This window comes from Borostomias antarcticus (assembly GCF_949987555.1).
Source record: "Borostomias antarcticus genome assembly, chromosome: 16".
Taxonomy (NCBI): domain Eukaryota; kingdom Metazoa; phylum Chordata; class Actinopteri; order Stomiiformes; family Stomiidae; genus Borostomias; species Borostomias antarcticus.
This window is the reverse complement of record NC_140249.1, coordinates 25102374-25122946: the sequence shown is the minus strand read 5'-3', so window position 1 is coordinate 25122946 and position 20573 is coordinate 25102374. Positions and strand designations below refer to the sequence as shown.

General features: G+C 47.5%; 1 protein-coding gene across 1 annotated transcript in view; it reads right to left on the bottom strand.

Annotated features, from left to right (window-relative positions):
• Positions 1 to 2404: 2404 nt before the first annotated feature.
• Positions 2405 to 20573, bottom strand: part of LOC311319833 (DNA topoisomerase I, mitochondrial) — a gene marked incomplete at its 5' end in the record, with an annotated part of 57772 nt that continues 39603 nt past the window's right edge. The window contains 6 exons of the mRNA XM_084451439.1: positions 2405 to 2515; positions 2820 to 2969; positions 9470 to 9567; positions 10408 to 10535; positions 11749 to 11863; positions 17991 to 18059. Of these exons, the coding sequence (XP_084307565.1) occupies positions 2413 to 2515; positions 2820 to 2969; positions 9470 to 9567; positions 10408 to 10535; positions 11749 to 11863; positions 17991 to 18059 (663 nt within the window). The 3' untranslated portion in view covers positions 2405 to 2412. The remainder of the gene's footprint in view (positions 2516 to 2819; positions 2970 to 9469; positions 9568 to 10407; positions 10536 to 11748; positions 11864 to 17990; positions 18060 to 20573) is intronic.

The following is a 20573-nucleotide window of genomic DNA, read 5'->3' as shown; positions in this document are numbered from 1 at the left end:
CAGCAGAGTCGCTGCCCATCTTTCGCCGCATGCTGAAAATTCACCTGTTCAAGATGTGCCCTGGACCCTTCCTTTTAACACCTATTTTATTTGTTCTTGTACTTTGTCTTTAGCAACAGGTTAAGCTCTTAGACGCTTGTTTAGAAAGGAGATGCACTTATGAGGGAAGTTTTGTGGAAGAGCATGGGGCCGTTGAACACCAGGTCAGCAGCAGCTTTCTCCAGGAGTCTGATGGCCAACGCTGCAGGATGGCAGCAAGTAGGGAGTTGCAGGAGTCCAGGCGGGAGATGACAACAGCCTGGATGAGCACTAGCGACGAATCACAGCCAGATTTCTTTCCTAGCACAAAGTTTGATAAAAGAGATGAGTATTAGCAAAGGCAAGGAGAATGATTATATCAGTGTACAATGAGCTATGATGGGGAGGAATTACACTATTAATTTGATTTCCAGGCATGGCTTATACATGGCATGCTTACTTGCAATGGTAATAATGCCTTCAGGTAATAACACTAACTATGCTTGATTAATTTGATGTATAATGTGGCAAATGCTATAGTAGCATCAGCCCACTATAGCTAAATAATGCCAGACAAGATTACAGACTGTAATCAATGTATGAACAATGTCACATTGATCATGCTCAACATTATGTTAAAATTGAAATACATCTGAGAACTCCGAACGTAACGTTAGCATTAACTAACGTTAACCCTAAGCCGTTAGCATTAGCTACCGTTAGCATAGCTAGCCTATCAATATAGTTGATGTTAATATAAAGAAATGTAACATTAGATAATGTTAGCTAAGTTATTCAACATTGACCCACTTACCCTCTAGATCTTTTCCAACGATGTCCTAAAGTAACCACATGTCATGATCATTTGCATCATAGACATACGTTCATATCTATGATTAGCATGATCATAGCAGCTTCATTGCTAAAAGCATAGTTAATGTTAGCCGACGTCATTACATGACTTCCTATCCAATCAGAGGCAGAGTAGGGCGGGTCTTCCTATGGTGACGTGTTTCCCGCCGAGCTCGCAGGACTCACGAGCACGCGACCAGCGTCCCCGAGGCTCGTGCACAGCACATGTTTCAAATGGGCTCGTTACAGGTATTGGTGGCTTCAAAAACAAACAAAACCCCATTGAATTAAAAGTTTATATTGATTAGATTGGTCTCTGATGCTGAATGATACCGATAATTTTTTTTTTTCCTTTTCTAGCCCTATCTATCATAATCCACAAACATGGGAAATAAGGGTCTTGGGCCGCATGCCGTCACGTGACTTGCAATACCGGGCTTTGGCCACTACGTCAAATGGCTTCATGCGCCGGTGAGCAACTTTCATTGAAATGAATAGGCAGCCATTTTCAATGCCGTCTCGTTAGATTATACCTCCATGCTCCCATGTGAAACCAGGAAATACTAACCTAGCCCCTCCCATGTGAAACCAGGAAATACTAACCCAGCCCCTCCCATGTGAAACCAGGAAATACTAACCCAGCCCCTCCCATGCAAGCCCCCAGGATCAGCTTGGCGCATTGAAGCCACCATGGGCTTTCAGGCCAAGCTCGGTATTGCAAGTCACGTGACGACATGCGGCCCAAGACCCTTATTTCCCATGGTTAGGGCTAACCCCAAATACTAACCCAGCCCCTCCCATGTGAAACCAGGAAATACTGACCCAGCCCCTCCCATGTGAAACCAGGAAATACTAACCCAGCCCCTCCCATGTGAAACCAGGAAATACTGACCCAGCCCCTCCCATGTGAAACCAGGAAATACTAACCTAGCCCCTCCCATGTGAAACCAGGAAATACTAACCCAGCCCCTCCCATGTGAAACCAGGAAATACTAACCCAGCCCCTCCAATGAGTGGTCCACAGGTCAGGGTTGGGGCCTTTACAGCCCTGGGCTGAGTTTCCGAGGCATCGCAGCGCTATGATGAACGCCATAGCTTATGATGAACGTAGCGCTACGATGCCTCTGGGAAACTCAGCCCTGATCTTAACACAGCACATCTCTGGGAACACAGTCAAGCTCTTTATCACTGTGCAAGTTCACTCTGCATCCAACGGGTTTCACACATACAGTAAGACTGCTGACCGACTCTTCTAGTGGCTAGATAACATGACGAGACTTTGGCATATTTTTCATATGAAACTTTATTTCAATTTGTAAACATGTAAAAACGGTCAAAATTTAAAACATAAACCAAACCAACACATTTTCCACAACCATTATTTAAAGTGCCAACAGCAATAAAACAAGATAATAGAAAACTGAACAGGATTATAAAATCTAAACCCAGTAATAAAACTCATTCACAGAACTTGTGACAGGGGCTTCATCAACACTTTAATAACAGTTTCCTTATGTTCAGGTACAGTATGCAGCTCCAGAGTTAGAAGTGGAAGTCCTCGTCTGTCATGTCTACGGCCCAGGCGAACTTGGCCCTCTGGGTGGCGTTGTAGATCTTGTCCAGAGGCACGTCCAGGTGTTTACACCTGCGGGAGGGGAGAGATGAGACGCACGGCGGGAGAGGGGAGACGCACGGCGGCCCTGGGCGGTAGATCTCTCCAAGGCCTCTGGGTGTTTCTTGAGCAGAGCGCTCTGGAGGATCTCCAGTTCAAACCGGGGAGAGCTTGGGGCAGTTTTCAAACCTCTCACCCCCAAAAACAACAACATTGAGTGGATCCAAAGACTTAAGACAACCAGAATCACTGGTCTTTGAGTGAGAGAGAGAAAGTGTGTGTGTGTGTGATCATAGAAAGAGTGCATGTGTGTGTGTGAGAGAGGGCGCCCCCTGACCATGCCACGCTGATGCGAGGGTCTAGGTAGTTGAGCTTGGAGGTGCCCAGAGCGATCTGCTTGTTCTCCTCTCTGTCCGTGGCCTGAACCTCCATCCTCAACAGCTGATCCTCGCAGCGCTGGACGCTCTTCTTCTTACGCTCCACCGCCCTGGAATCAACAACCAAACACTGACTGCCTGCTCCTTCTTACACATATAGATATATATATATATATAAATATACACACACCTAATATATATATATATATATAAATATACACACACCTAATATATATATATGTTACGGTCAATGTGAGAAAACGGGGAATGTGAGCTTTTCCCGGTTATTGCGCACATTCCCCGACCTCGCGGGTAATGTAGGAGAAACATGTGCGTTTCTCACATCTCCCGGGTAATGTGCACATTCCCCGACCTTGCGGGAGATGTGAGAAATTGGTTAGTATTTCTCACATCTCCCGTACGGTCGGAGATTGTGCACATTAACCGGGAAATGCTTACAATTCCCGACCTTGCGGTAAATCTAGGAAAGCGCAACCGTATGCAAAACCTCTGCGCAGCCGGGTGGTGGGAGAGGGCTTATGTGACGCCTCAGATGGCCTGCACCATAAGAGGCCCCCACGGTAGTTGGGCTAACGTTACTGGCGCACACCTGTGAGAGATTTTTCGTCTTTTCGTCTCTTTCGGCTAGCTAACGTGTAGGGTTCCTTTGGAGGTTCCCACCTTCCTGTTGTTGCAATTTTCTTTTTGCGTTTGTTAACTCGATCACCAGTGTATCCTCCTAATACTACTTGCACTGTGTGCAGCATAGGCTATATTACTGTTCAAGGTCCCCACAGACTGTTATTACCTGTAGGGGAGGACCGGGACGAATGAAACACTTTTTGGTTTGATCAGATTTACAAAGAAATTAATAAAGATGGAGATTACATTTTTTGATGACAAACAACTTGTACATGTCCTTTACTAACCTATTAGTTGTAAGTTTCGTTCTGTGGTGTAACAGTTCAATTCAAGACGGCCGAGAACAGAAGATGTGAATGTTTCTCTCGTCCCTGCCGTGCGGGGTGAGTAAACAGATGAGTGGGACGATTGAAACAGTGAGATTGATTTGCTTATTGTGTTGCGTAGCCTCGCGGCTTGTAGGCTAATTATCTTAACTTTCAACATGTATAATTAGGCCCAATTTAATGTTTCCATTAATGCAATTGATGCTATGTATTCGAAAACCATGGGCAAAATGTCAAGCGCCTCTCGTTCTTAGCGCACGAGCCCTCTCCCACCACCCGGCTGCGCAGAGGTTTTGCATACAGTTGCGCTTTCCTAGATTTACCGCAAGGTCGGGAATTGTAAGCATTTCCCGGTTAATGTGCACAATCCCCGACCTTGCGGGAGATGTGAGAAATACTAACCAATTTCTCACATCTCCCGCAAGGTCGGGGAATGTGCACATTACCCGGGAGATGTGAGAAACGCACATGTTTCTCCTACATTCCCCGCGAGGTCGGGGAATGTGCGCAATAACCGGGAAAAGCTCACATTCCCCGTTTTCTAACATTGACCGTAACATATATATAGGAGTCTGTTCTGGTCAGTTGGTGCATAACACTGATGGAGACATCAGACAGGGTGCAGGACTAGACTGGACAGAGCAAAATACAAAATGGTGTGTAATGTGTGTACAGTATATACAGTATGTGTACATTAGGGTGCATCAAAATACACATTTCCGGAATATTGATTTGCATGGGTGCTAAAAGTGTTACCATCCATGCAAAAACAATAGATACAAAATATTAAAGCGATACGAGGTGATTTAGAGGTGCAACGGTACGTCTGATTTTATGGCATAAGGGGGTAACAGGAACTGTGTCCCTTCACTCTGCCCTGCTCGCACATGGCCTGCTGGTGTGTGTGTGTGTGTGTGTGTGTGTGTGTGTGTGTGTGTGTGTGTGTGAATGTGAGTTATTCACGCACAAGGTTGCAACATTGTTATATTTCAAGCACGGAGACCTGTCTGCTCCTATATTCCCGCACCTCTGTGTGTGTGTGTGTTATTCAACAACAGTGTGTGTGTTGTTGCAATATTGTTACATTTCAAGCCCGGAGACCTGTTTGTTCCAATATTCCCGCACATTTTACCCTCTGTTTTGCGGGAACTATTCTATTTTCACGCACCTGCATAAAAATGGGGGGGGGGGGCTTTGCCTATAAAAAGCTCTGCCTGTGTAGCTCAGTTGCTGAGTCAATTCCCTCAACGCCACCATCACACACCACAGGATCCAGCTCTCACAAGATGGCCTTAGGCCCCTGCCAGAGGAGCCGCACCCTGGTTTTTGGTCTGGGCGCCACTATCACCGATGCAGATGCCATTATCACTGGCGCCAAGCTGCCAAGTGGTCACCAGATCTTGCGGTGCTTGCTGTATAACTGCGACACACAACTGCATGCAAAGCGACCAGGTTTGACTGGAGCCATGTCACGGTTCCAGGCGGCTAAGATTGTTTTGGAGCAGGTGCGTCCATTTTATGGAAAGGCCAACATCCCAATGGGGAGTGATCAGCGAGCATGTGAGAAGATGATAGCCCTCCTCGATGCCAACAACAAGCTGCGGCGCATACCAAAGGAAAGGCGCTCCAGTGAGGCTACTGCTCGACTGGTGGACGCAATGGAGCACAAGCTGGATGCCACGTTCCCGCTGTGGACTCCAAACGCAGAGGAGCTGATCCGTGATGCAGAGGACCTTGCTTTTCTAGCCAGCATGAAGGGCGACAGAGTGGCCACATTTGGAGCATTCGATGTCAAGCTGCAATCCAAGGTTTGCTTTTATTTTTATGTAATTTTATGTTTCTGCTTCTATTTTCTTATTTTAATGTTTTGTGCTTGATCTGTAAAGCACTTTGAGCTGCATTGCATGTCATGGAAGGTGCTATACAAATAAAGTTTATTATTATTATTATCATTATTAAGGTGAAGCGGCGACAGGAGCGTGAAGAAGCGCAGCAGGCCTACCTCACCAAGGAGCAGGAGATGACGGCGATGTCTACCAGCATGGTGGTATTAGAAAGCGAAAGTGATGAGGATGGCAATGCAGATGAAGCAGTTGCTCCACTGGCTGAGAACACACCCATCCGTGAACGCAAGAAGACAGGCACCACAGCATTCATTCCATCTGACATTCTCAGCCGGCCAAGCCTTGTGTCACTGGCTACACGATTGAAGATGACACCAACGCAGCAGGCTGCTTTCACACGCGGCCTGATCGAGGAGTCAGGTGGAAATTCAGAAATGGTCTCCACATCCTACGCGACAGCAGACCGATCACGCCGTCAAGTGCTGAAGACCATCAGTGAGGAACAGCACGAGCAGTGGACACCCCCTCCCATGTGCACCCTGCACTGGGACAGCAAGTTGACACCAATGCTCAACAATGTGCGTCAGTTGGAGGAGCGTCTGACGGTGGTGGTCGGAGATGCGGAGCGGCTAAAACTACTCGGCGTGCCAGCATACATGAAGGGGACTAACGAGGCATGTGGAACGATCATCGCCCGGCTGACATGCAAGCTGCTGCAGGACTGGTGCTGTACCGATCAGGTTGTCAACATGGCATTTGACACCACGGCCTCAAACACCGGCCATCTCACAGCAGCCTGCATTGCCATCCAGAACTCACTGGGTCGACCACTACTCTGGTCCGGTTGCCGGCACCACATCGGAGAGGTGCTCCTCAGCCACATTTTCACTCACCTCAAGGTGGAGGTGTCACGATCGCCAGAGGTGACATTGTTTACACGTCTGCGGGACAACTGGAACCTGTTGCCACTCAAGGGCGGCACATTGTCCTGCTACATTCCTGGGGATGCTGAACCACCATTTCTTGGCAAGTTGCGTGCTGAACTCAATGTTTGCGCTGCAGGACTGCTCAACTACAAGAGGGGTGACTATCGTGAGTTTGTGCAGCTATGTCTAGTGTATCTGAGTGCAGACATTGCAGATCAAACTCCAGTAACCTTGCAACGACCGGGAGCACTGCACAAGGCACGGTGGATGGCCAAGCTGCTCTACACCCTCAAGCTGGCCTTGATGGAGCAGCACATTGCGTTGCTTCCTCAGGGGACCATCACAACACAACAGCAGGTGTTGAAGATTCGGGCGTTTGCCAAGTTCATTACGCACATCTACGCAACATGGTGGATGGCCTGTGACACGGCCGTAGATGCTGGATGGAATGACCTCACACTCTACTGCCACCTGTGTGAATACAAGGCTGTTGACGAGGGCATCGCTGCATCAGCAATTAAGGCTCTGGAGAGGCACCTATGGTACCTGACATGCGAGATGCTGCCCCTGGCACTCTTCAGCACCAAGGTGCCAGTTGGTGAGCGGCGCGCACTTGCAGATGCCATCTTGGAGCACAAGCCGGCTGATCTACCCATGCGAGCCCCACAGCTCCGCTTTGGCACTGGCTTTGGCAAGCCGAAGTTTCCAACCCTCTCGCCGACCACCAGCTTGGCTGACCTCGCCAACCCAGACTGCTGGTTCGGCATGCACCTGCTGCACATTGATCCAACTTTTCTTTCACTGGATGTAGAGGATTGGACTTCCAGTGCAGCATTTCAAACGGGTGCAGTGAATGTACGTGCCATCAATGTGGTGAATGACTGTGCCGAGCGTGGCGTCAAACTGACGTCAGACTTCGTGGCAGCAGCCAGGAGCGAGGAGCACCTGCAAAATGTGCTGCAGGCAGTTGAGCATGACCGCACACAAAATCCAAATCTTCGCCGCAGCAAGCGCAAGCTGGACCAGGAGTAGGACACTATATTGAGACATGTTCGAGGACAGTAACTTGATTTACTTGAATACTGTACTTAAGTACAGACACTGAGGAGTTGTACTTTACTTGAGTATTAGATTTTATGTTGTTCTATTCAAAATAAATGTTCAAAAAATCTATTTCTTGTCGTTTTTGAGATTGCATCGATGTTATTCAGGAAAACACCCAAAAACGCCCATTTTGGTATTTTTCACATGCTGCGTTGGACCTCTAAATCTCAAGTAATTTTCCCAAAACTTTGCACAAATCATTTGTATGTGTGTCATAACAAAATGCCACCCCAGGCAGAATGATATGTTGAGATTTAATTTTAACATTGCAATTTGATGCACCCTAGTGTACATGTCATATATACAGTGTGTGTGCCGTTGTGATGTGTGTGCGCAGTGTGAGCCTATGTACAGTAGTCTGCATGTACACACACAAACACACTTTTTAACCTCCTGATTTAGTCCCATTTTCACCCAATCTGTTACCGTGACTCGAGACTCACAAGTCAGTCTCTAAACGACAGGCGGAGACCTGGAAAGTCTGGCGTGGCGAGACTACCATGACTCCCCACACCAGACGGGGGCGCTGTAGAGCAAAGAACCCTGGTGGCCAAGACTAAACAAACCGCCCTCAGGGTATCCTGGGTTACTCTCCGTCCACAACTTCCCAAGAATCGGTCAACTTTGGAGCGGGCGGATTCGAACATCTGGACCCGGGTTAGGGCGGTGGCCCAATATGTCACTCCCTCTGGGGATCCAGCCATACCCGGATCTGGCGAGACCCGGGGCGCCAACCGCTCGCTTGCCTGGCCTTGGAGCCTAACCATCTGCTCCACGACAGGCTCACTGCAACAGCGGAGCCTCCCCGGCGTCCCAAGTCCAGACACCCTCTTGAGCTGCCGCACGGGATCTCCTGCAGCAACGCAGAGATCTTAAAGGGGAACACCGCTGTCATAGCAAGTTTAGGTCAAATGTCGCTTTGTCCTCAATGAAATCGATCCGTACACACCAACATTTAACCGATCCGTGCAGTAGTAAGCTGGCTCCTTTTACCGCTGTGCACTCCTTTATAATGGAGGTCTATGGGCCTCTGCTAAAAACTATGATAAACATGTATTTTCAAGGCAGGAAGCGCAGGGTGTGATCTTACCGGTCTCAGTATGCTGTCATGTGAAATATATCGCATTCTCAAACCGAATATTGAAACTAAAGCTCCATTTGAGCCAGAACTATTTCGCCCAACGCACTACACCATACCTTTCACACTGTAAACACGTTGTAGAGAGCGGGAGCATGCGCGTGTGCGGTAAAGCTAGACGATTGTTTACATCCTCCTAGCCATGCCTAACACGTCAGCACATGGGGATGGCGATTCATTTCACAAGACAACATTCTACTGAGACCGGTAAGGGGCTTCCTGGTGCTTCCTGCCTTGAAAATGCATGTTTATCATTTTTAGTGTTAGTTTTTAGCAGAGGCCCATAGACCTCCATTATAAAGGGGGTGCGCGCACAGAGGAAAAAGGAGCTAGCTTACTACTGCACGGATCGGTTAAATGTTGGTGTGTACGGATCGGTTTCATTGAGGACAAAGCGACATTTGACCTAAACTTGCTATGACAGCGGCGTTCCCCTGTAAGATCAGCGAGGCAGGATGGGCGGAGCACACCTGGCGTGCGGAGTGGGAGGCGAACACCTCCAGACTCCGTGATTTCATCCCGGCTGCCGGTCTCTCTCTCTCCCCCTACCCCATGTTTAGTACGGTGTGTAATTCTCACTCCTATTGATAAAGTAGTGTGTGTGTGTGTGTGTGTCTGTGTGTAACTCACGACTGCAGCTTGTTGGTGCCAGGGTTGGATTTGGCCTCCTTCTTGGCCTGCTTCAGCTCCGTCTGAGCCAGCGCTAGCTGCTCCCTCCTGGCATCGATCTAGAAGACGAGACAGACAACCCCTCACACTAAGACGAGCCAGCAGACAACCCCCCACACTAAGACGAGCCAGCAGACAACCCCCCACACTAAGACGAGCCAGCAGACAACCCCCCACACTAAGACGAGCCAGCAGACAACCCCCCACACTAAGACGAGCCAGCAGACAACCCCCCACACTAAGACGAGCCAGCAGACAACCCCCCACACTAAGACGAGCCAGCTGACAACCCCCCACACTAAGACGAGCCAGCAGACAACCCCCCACACTAAGACGAGCCAGCAGACAACCCCCCACACTAAGACGAGCCAGCAGACAACCCCCCACACTAAGACGAGCCAGCAGACAGACAACCACCCACACTAAGACGAGCCAGCAGACAACCCCCCACACTAAGACGAGCCAGCAGACAACCCCCCACACTAAGACGAGCCAGCAGACAACCCCCCACACTAAGACGAGCCAGCTGACAACCCCCCACACTAAGACGAGCCAGCAGACAGACAACCACCCACACTAAGACGAGCCAGCAGACAACCCCCCACACTAAGACGAGCCAGCAGACAACCCCCCACACTAAGACGAGCCAGCAGACAACCCCCCACACTAAGACGAGCCAGCAGACAGACAGACAACCCCCCACACTAAGACGAGCCAGCAGACAGACAGACAACCACCTGCACTGACCAACTGCCAACGCCTCTCTCAATCACTGCTCGTTAATGGAGCTAGTGGTTAGGACAGTTGTACTACACAAGTCAATTTTCTTCAGTTAATTAATTTCACTTAATCCCTCCATACCACTCATCTCAGCCCCTCTTTAACCCCGCCCCCCACACCTTGGCCTGCAGGTTGGCCATGGACTGGTCAAAGGTCTTTGGCGGCGCCCGCTGGTGGTTGCAGAGTACTGCGACCGCCCGGTTGGCTCTGTTGTAGGAGAGCAGCTTCTCCACCTGGTTGTCTGACACTGAGGAGGAACAGATAAATATCCTGTAGGGTTATGGTCAGTCCGTCCAGCATCCCTAACCCTGACCCTGTAGGGACGCTGGACTGGGGATTAATAGAGTAGGGTTAGGGTTAGGGACGCTGGACTGGGATTAATAGAGTAGGGTTAGGGTTAGGGACGCTGGACTGGGGATTAATAGAGTAGGGTTAGGGTTAGGGACGCTGGACTGGGGATTAATAGAGTAGGGTTAGGGTTAGGGACGCTGGACTGGGGATTAATAGAGTAGGGTTAGGGTTAGGGACGCTGGACTGGGGATTAATAGAGTAGGGTTAGGGTTAGGGACGCTGGACTGGGGATTAATAGAGTAGGGTTAGGGTTAGGGACGCTGGACTGGGGATTAATAGAGTGCCTCAGCGGAAGCGCCGTCTTATGGGACCTTAATTCGGAAAAAATATGTACGGTTGTCAATGGCGATAAACAAATAATTTCTTGATCCTGTTTGAATTGTGCCATGACCATCACATATGATGTTTGTCAATTTAAAACATAATTTTGCAAGTTATTAGTCTAGCCATGTTGAGAGCTGCAGAATGCGAAATAAGATTTAGTCAGTTCTGTAAGAGCTGGCATATGAGATCGGCTTTACAAGGTTTTGGTGAGTGTTAAACGAGTGTAATGTCGGCTAGTTAATATTAGCTAACTTGCATGTTAACAGAGATTAGCAAAATGTATGTTTTAAATTGACAAACATCATATGTGAAAGTCACGGCATAATTCAATCGGGATCAAGAAATATGTTTTCTCAGCCGTTCACTAACATTCATAATATGTTTTCTCAGCCGTTCACGACCGTTCATATTTGTTCTGATTGAAGGTCCCATGGTTTCCTCTTCCTGCTTCCGCTTAGGGACGCTCTACAGAAGGACATGGGGGGGTGGGGGGAGGGAGAGAGAGAGAGAAAGAGGGAGAGAGAGAGGGAGAGAGAGAGAGGGAGAGAGAGAGAGAGAGAGAGAGAGAGGAGAGAGAGAGAGAGAGAGAAAGAGGGAGAGAGAGAGGGAGAGAGAGAGAGGGAGAGAGAGAGAGAGAGAGAGAGAGAGAGAGAGATAGAGGGAGAGACAGGGAGAGAGATAAAGAGGGAGAGAGAGAGAAAAAGGGAGAGAGAGAGAGAGAGAGGGAGAGAGGGCAGTGGTGTAGATGTTTGCAGGAGTGTGTGTGTGTGTGTTGAGCTGCGTACTGTTGGAGAGCTCGTTGAGCTGCTGCTGGAGGGTGATGGAGGCGTTGTAGGTCCTGAAGACCTTGGCTGTCAGACCTGGCATCAGAGAACTCAGGTGCTTGTTCAACACGCCCGTCTGCAGAGAGTGGGAGGGATGGATGAATGGAAAGACATCGATAATGAACACAGCCCGCCCACACACATACACAACAAACACACACACAACAAACACACACACAACAAACACACACACACAACAAACAAACACAGTTATTTCTACAATTTCAGCTGTGACAGTCAACCAGATATCTGTAATAAGATGGGAGGATGCATTATGTTTTTTTGTAGGAAAATAGCATTTCTCTCAAGGTTTGTAATGCGTTGAATAGCATCTGAATTCAGGACACACACACACACACACACACACACACACACACACACACACACACACACACACACACACACACACACACACACACACACACACACACACACACACACACACACACACACACACACACACACACACACACACACACACACACACACACACAATTGTATCCATGAACTGGAGCTGTTGAGCCCCGTTGTGAGAGGGAACTGCAGTTATACCTTTGAACACAAGGTGGCAGTAGAGCACTGCAGCTTGAGTCAGTCCTCTGAACACCTAATGGTGTTGAAAAACCAGTCTCCAGATACATCATCACTACCATCGTTTAGAACAGGTGATTGAGGAGATTTAAAAAGGGAAAAAAGCCATCATATTACTTTGCCTCAGACTTAAATGCAATTCTTCAAGTATTAGCATAGGTTAACATTGTCACTGACAGGGTTACATCTCCGTTAACTACAACACTTCAACAGCACGGAAGTGGTGAGGAGGAGAGCTGGGGTCTAGGGCTGTAACACACACACACACACACACACACACACACACACACACACACACACACACACACACACACACACACACACACACACAAATATCTACTTGCAGCTAAACGCACACCCACCCATGGATGAATAAATCACATAAATCACACGCAATCCAAAAGTGTTCTTGAGACCCTGAAGCAAGGCGATGGCGGCTGTTGTTGAGACACACCGTCTCCCTGCCCATCCTGAGAGGGACACACCGTCTCCCTGCCCATCCTGAGAGGGACACACCGTCTCCCTGCCCATCCCGAGGGAGACACACCGTCTCCCTGCCCATCCAGAGAGGGACACACCGTCTCCCTACCCATCCCGAGAGGGACACACCGTCTCCCTGCCCATCCTGAGAGGGACACACCGTCTCCCTGCCCATCCTGAGAGGGACACACCGTCTCCCTGCCCATCCCGAGAGGGACACACCGTCTCCCTGCCCATCCCGAGAGGGACACACCGTCTCCCTACCCATCCTGAGAGGGACACACCGTCTCCCTGCCCATCCTGAGAGGGACACACCGTCTCCCTGCCCATCCTGAGAGGGACACACCGTCTCCCTGCCCATCCCGAGAGGGACACACCGTCTCCCTGCCCATCCTGAGAGGGACACACCGTCTCCCTGCCCATCCCGAGAGGGACACACCGTCTCCCTGCCCATCCCGAGAGGGATGACCCACACAAACACTTCACTAGTGTGTACTGTACAAACGTGTGTGTGTCTGTGTGCTCAAACACAGTGCGTTGTGTACATTGTATGCATTGTGTGATCTCTTATCTCAGAGTTCCCAGGTCTCCAGTGATATTCACCCCTGACAGACGCCGTCAGAGGAGACGGATAGGAGCCAGTATCAGACCTCGCAGATACATGTGTGTGTGTGTGTGTGTGTGTGTGTGTGTGTGGTTAGCATCCTCCTACACCTGCTTAGTTGGAGATAAGGGGGCAGAGGACGGCACGCTGGCCAGACAGACAACAGAGCCCTCCATCCTCTAACCCCCCTCTCACCCGAGGTCTGGCTACACACTCAATTCCCACTATGCAGTCAACAGTAAGCCATCTTAATGGGTTACGTTTATATATTCCAGCTCCCGGGCAAACGGACGTGCCCCCCCGCTGTGCTGCTGTCTACAGGTGACCAGCCTGATTACCCTTACTCTCTCCCTCTCTCTCCCTCCCTCCCTCCCTCTCCCTCCCTCCCTCCCTCTCCTCCCTCCCTCCCTCCCTCCCTCTCCCCCTCCCTCCCTCTCTCTCCTCCCTCCCTCTCCTCCCTCCCTCCCTCCCTCTCCTCTCTCCCTCCCTCTCTCCCCCTCCCTCTCTCTCCCCCTCCCTCTTTCCCCCTCCCTCTCTCTCCCCCTCCCTCTCTCTCCCTCCCTCCCTCTCTCCCCCTCCCTCTCTACTTGCTAACTGTGTTTAATACAGACTACCCTGCTAACTGTGTTTAATACACAGACTACTCTGCTAACTGTGTTTAATACAGACTACTCTGCTAACTGTGTTTAATACAGACTACTCTGCTAACTGTGTTTAATACAGACTACTATGTTAACTGTGTTTAATACACAGACTCCTCTGCTAACTGTGTTTAATACAGACTACTCTGTTAACTGTGTTTAATACAGACTACTATGTTAACTGTGTTTAATACAGACTACTATGTTAACTGTGTTTAATACAGACTACTCTGCTGTGTTTAATACACAGACTACTCTGCTAACTGTGTTTAATACAGACTACTCTGTTAACTGTGTTTAATACAGACTACTCTGCTAACTGTGTTTAATACAGACTACTCTGTTAACTGTGTTTAATACAGACTACTCTGCTAACTGTGTTTAATACAGACTACTCTGTTAACTGTGTTTAATACAGACTACTCTGCTAACTGTGTTTAATACAGACTACTCTGCTAACTGTGTTTAATACAGACTACTCTGTTAACTGTGTTTAATACAGACTACTCTGCTAACTGTGTTTAATACAGACTACTCTGCTAACTGTGTTTAATACAGACTACTCTGCTAACTGTGTTTAATACAGACTACTCTGCTAACTGTGTTTAATACAGACTACTATGTTAACTGTGTTTAATACAGACTACTCTGTTAACTGTGTTTAATACAGACTACTCTGCTAACTGTGTTTAATACAGACTACTCTGTTAACTGTGTTTAATACAGACTACTCTGCTAACTGTGTTTAATACAGACTACTCTGTTAACTGTGTTTAATACAGACTACTCTGCTAACTGTGTTTAATACAGACTACTCTGCTAACTGTGTTTAATACAGACTACTCTGCTAACTGTGTTTAATACAGACTACTCTGTTAACTGTGTTTAATACACAGACTACTCTGCTAACTGTTTAATACAGACTACTCTGCTAACTGTGTTTAATACACAGACTACTCTGCTAACTGTGTTTAATACAGACTACTCTGCTAACTGTGTTTAATACAGACTACTCTGCTAACTGTGTTTAATACAGACTACTCTGCTAACTGTGTTTAATACAGACTACTCTGCTAACTGTGTTTAATACAGACTACTCTGTTAACTGTGTTTAATACAGACTACTCTGCTAACTGTGTTTAATACAGACTACTCTGCTAACTGTGTTTAATACAGACTACTCTGCTAACTGTGTTTAATACAGACTACTCTGCTAACTGTGTTTAATACACAGACTACTCTGCTAACTGTGTTTAATACAGACTACTCTGCTAACTGTGTTTAATACAGACTACTCTGCTAACTGTGTTTAATACACAGACTACTCTGCTAACTGTGTTTAATACAGACTACTCTGCTAACTGTGTTTAATACAGACTACTCTGCTAACTGTGTTTAATACACAGACTACTCTGCTAACTGTGTTTAATACACAGACTACTCTGCTAACTGTGTTTAATACAGACTACTCTGCTAACTGTGTTTAATACAGACTACTATGTTAACTGTGTTTAATACAGACTACTATGTTAACTGTGTTTAATACAGACTACTCTGCTAACTGTGTTTAATACAGACTACTCTGCTAACTGTGTTTAATACAGACTACTCTGCTAACTGTGTTTAATACAGACTACTTGCTAACTGTGTTTGATACAGACTACTATGTTAACTGTGTTTGATACAGACTACTCTGCTAACTGTGTTTAATACAGACTACTCTGCTAACTGTGTTTAATACAGACTACTCTGCTAACTGTGTTTAATACAGACTACTCTGCTAACTGTGTTTAATACAGACTACTCTGCTAACTGTGTTTAATACAGACTACTCTGCTAACTGTGTTTAATACAGACTACTCTGCTAACTGTGTTTAATACACAGACTACTCTGCTAACTGTGTTTAATACAGACTACTATGTTAACTGTGTTTAATACAGACTACTATGTTAACTGTGTTTAATACAGACTACTCTGCTAACTGTGTTTAATACAGACTACTCTGCTAACTGTTTAATACAGACTACTTGCTAACTGTGTTTGATACAGACTACTATGTTAACTGTGTTTGATACAGACTACTCTGCTAACTGTGTTTGATACAGACTACTATGTTAACTGTGTTTAATACAGACTACTCTGCTAACTGTGTTTGATACAGACTACTATGTTAACTGTGTTTGATACAGACTACTCTGCTAATTGTGTTTAATACAGACTACTCTGCTAACTGTGTTTAATACAGACTACTCTGCTAACTGTGTTTAATACAGACTACTCTGCTAACTGTGTTTAATACAGACTACTCTGCTAACTGTGTTTAATACAGACTACCCTGCTAACCGTGTTTAATACAGACTACTCTGCTAACTGTGTTTAATACACAGACTACTCTGCTAACTGTGTTTAATACACAGACTACTCTGCTAACTGTGTTTGATACAGACTACTATGTTAACTGTGTTTAATACAGACTACTCTGCTAACTGTGTTTAATACAGACTACTCTGCTAACTGTGTTTAATACAGACTACTCTGCTAACTGTGTTTAATACACAGACTACTCTGCTAACTGTGTTTAATACACACTACTCTGCTAACTGTGTTTGATACAGACTACTATGTTAACTGTGTTTGATACAGACTACTCTGCTAACTGTGTTTAATACAGACTACTCTGCTAACTGTGTTTAATACAGACTACTATGTTAACTGTGTTTAATACAGACTACTCTGCTAACTGTGTTTAATACAGACTACTCTGCTAACTGTGTTTAATACACAGACTACTATGTTAACTGTTTAATACAGACTACTCTGCTAACTGTGTTTAATACAGACTACTCTGCTAACTGTGTTTAATACAGACTACACTGCTAACTGTGTTTAATACACAGACTACTCTGCTAACTGTGTTTAATACAGACTACTCTGCTAACTGTGTTTAATACAGACTACTCTGCTAACTGTGTTTAATACAGACTACTCTGCTAACTGTGTTTAATACAGACTACTCTGCTAACTGTGTTTAATACACACTACACTGCTAACTGTGTTTAATACACAGACTACTCTGCTAACTGTGTTTAATACAGACTACTCTGCTAACTGTGTTTAATACACAGACTACTCTGCTAACTGTGTTTAATACACAGACTACTCTGCTAACTGTGTTTAATACAGACTACTATGTTAACTGTGTTTAATACAGACTACTCTGCTAACTGTGTTTAATACAGACTACTCTGCTAACTGTGTTTAATACACAGACTACTCTGCTAACTGTTTAATACAGACTACTATGTTAACTGTGTTTAATACAGACTACAGACCGTTCTGCGTTAGTGAACAGAATGTGAGCTCAGGAGAACGGGCTGATCGTACCAGGCTAAGTGAACGCAGGGATCGGACTGCGAGGTGGGAAATAACCAGCAGCCAAATAACAGCAAGCATTCTGAAATGATCAGTTTTTACATCAGTCATAAGAAGTGGGTATACTGTGTGTATGTGGAGTAAAGAGTGCCTAGACTACACTACTACACTACGGTAGGCTACCATCTTTACAATTTAGGCTGATCACAGTAAATGTGAGAGGGATATGAAATAATACATAAATAAAGCTATTATGTATTCTAAGTGCTCTCGTAGCTTCTTATCATGGATGTTATAGCGTAGGCAGGCTACATTAATCACCCATCACTAGTGCCATTCTGTTCATCTTAACTTAAAAAATATGATCGCTTTTTCGTAATAAGTTGCTCCTCTTGTGGTTGGTCTTTGCCGAGTGGTAGAAACTGTGCCAACACTGTTTTAGTGGGGAAGGGGACAGGAGAAACACCCCTCTTCTCCAGAAGAGAAGGGATGCGAGGGCAGGGTGGGCACTCACACTGAGGCGGTCAAACAGGTCGTCTCCTGCCTCCTTCTTCTCCAGAAACAGCTTCAGGTTCTTGAACACCTGAGGAGACAAGGACAGCATGCCTTATTAAACCTGCCAACACCGGGATAGGATGGATAACCAGGTCCAGTGGATGCCCCACTGTCACCAGCAGACCTCCCGAAGTCCGATAGATACCCCCGTGTCTGCTGTGGATGTTGTAGCATGTCCGTAGAATGTTCTCTCTCCTATGATGCTTTTAGCCTCTCTCACTCTGAAATGTAATTTAATGTAATGTATTGCTTTATAAATGTTCTTAGCCGGTAGACAAACATACTCCAGGAGCTTGCTCGATCGCCTTGTTGAGAGGGGTCAGGGAAGAATTTTTACAGCTCACTTATCTGGCCCCCGGGTGATTACTGTTTTTTTGCTTCCCTCTGGAATATGTAGAGAGTGGGTCTTATGCCCACCTCCCTTGTTCTCTGTAAAGCGCATTGTGTTGCCTCTGGGTATGAAATGCGCTATTCAAATAAAGCTTTGATTGATTGATTGATTGATTGATTGATGCGTTAGTCCATCCACCCAGAGACAGACAGACTGAGGACTAGTCCATCCACCCAGAGACAGACAGACTGAGGACTAGTCCATCACACCCAGAGACAGACAGACTGGGGACTAGTCCATCCACCCAGAGTAAGACAGACTGAGGACTAGTCCATCCACCCAGAGTAAGACTGACTGGGGACTAGTCCATCCACCCAGAGAGACTGACTGAGAACTAGTCCATCCACCCAGACACAGAGAGACTTGGGACTAGTCCATCCCACCCAGACACAGAGAGACTTGGGACTAGTCCATCCCACCCAGAGACAGACTGACTGGGGACTAGTCCATCCCACCCAGAGACAGACTGACTGGGGACTAGTCCATCCACCCAGAGACAGACTGACTGGGGACTAGTCCATCCCACCCAGAGAGACTGACTGAGAACTAGTCCATCCCACCCAGAGACAGACTGACTGGGGACTAGTCCATCCCACCCAGAGACAGACTGACTGGGGACTAGTCCATCCACCCAGAGACAGACTGACTGGGGACTAGTCCATCCACCCAGACACAGACAGACTGGGGACTAGTCCATCCCACCCAGACACAGACTGACTGGGGACTAGTCCATCCACCCAGAGACAGACTGACTGAGAACTAGTCCATCCCACCCAGAGACAGACAGACTTGGGACTAGTCCATCCCACCCAGAGACAGACAGACTGGGGACTAGTCCATCCCACCCAGACACAGACTGACTGGGGACTAGTCCATCCCACCCAGAGACAGACTGACTGAGAACTAGTCCATCCCACACAGACTGACTGGGGACTAGTCCATCCCACCCAGAGACAGACTGACTGGGGACTAGTCCATCCACCCAGAGACAGACTGACTGGGGACTAGTCCATCCCACCCAGAGACAGACAGACTGGGGACTAGTCCATCCACCCAGAGACAGACAGACTGAGGACTAGTCCATCCCACCCAGAGACAGACTGACTGGGGACTATGCTTCTCAGACCCTCAAACCCCAGGAGGAATGTAAAAACCGAAGCTCCTGTGTGCATGGGAAGTTCCTCTCTGCTTTTCCAAATGGAAAATGATTATGATAGTTAGTAGTAATAGTATATAAGAGAACACACAGAGAGAGAGAGAGAGGGAGGGAGGGAGAGGGAGAGAGAGAGAGAGGGAGAGAAAGAGGGGGAGAGGGAGGGAGGGAGAGAGAGAGAGAAAGAGGGGGAGAGGGAGGGAGGGAGGGAGAGAGAGAGAGAGAGAGAGAGAGAGAGAGAGAGAGAGCAAGAGAGAGAGAGAGAGGAGATTCCATTCAGACTCCAGACGCCTGCAGGCCAGATAGGGCCTCTTCCTAATGGTCCTGATCCAACCACAACGTGGGCCTACAGCCAGGAGCCGCTTCCCCCTCTCTCTAATCCTCTCACTCACAGGGGGGCCACAGAGTAAAGATTGGCTCAATTACATTTGACATTTCTAACAAGTTGTACCCCCCCCCCCCCCCCCTCGCGCTATTTAACCAGCAGCTTAAATATGCAAAGAGATAATTAATGCTAGCAGATGTGTTTCCTTCCTAAACACACTGATGTGTTTCCTTCCTAAACACACTGATTTGAGCGACTATCTTGCCTGGAGCCACCGGGGAGTAAATAGCGAGACAGAGAATGAGATGATGTGCGGAGAGGAATGGTGGCGCCAGGTCTGCCACCACGCTTCAGGTCTGCCATCAGGTCTGCCACCACGCTTCAGGTCTGCCATCAGGTCTGCCACCACGCTTCAGGTTTGCCATCAGGTCTGCCCTCATGCTTCAGGTCTGCCATCAGGTCTGCCACCGCGCTTCAGGTCTGCCATCAGGTCTGCCACCGCGCTTCAGGTCTGCCATCAGGTCTGCCACCGCGCTTCAGGTCTGCCATCAGGTCTGCCACCACGCTTCAGGTCTGCCAGGGTTCTTCAGGTCTGCCCTCATGCTTCAGGTCTGCCAGGGTGCTTCAGGTCTGCCAGGGTTCTTCAGGTCTGCCAGGGTTCTTCAGGTCTGCC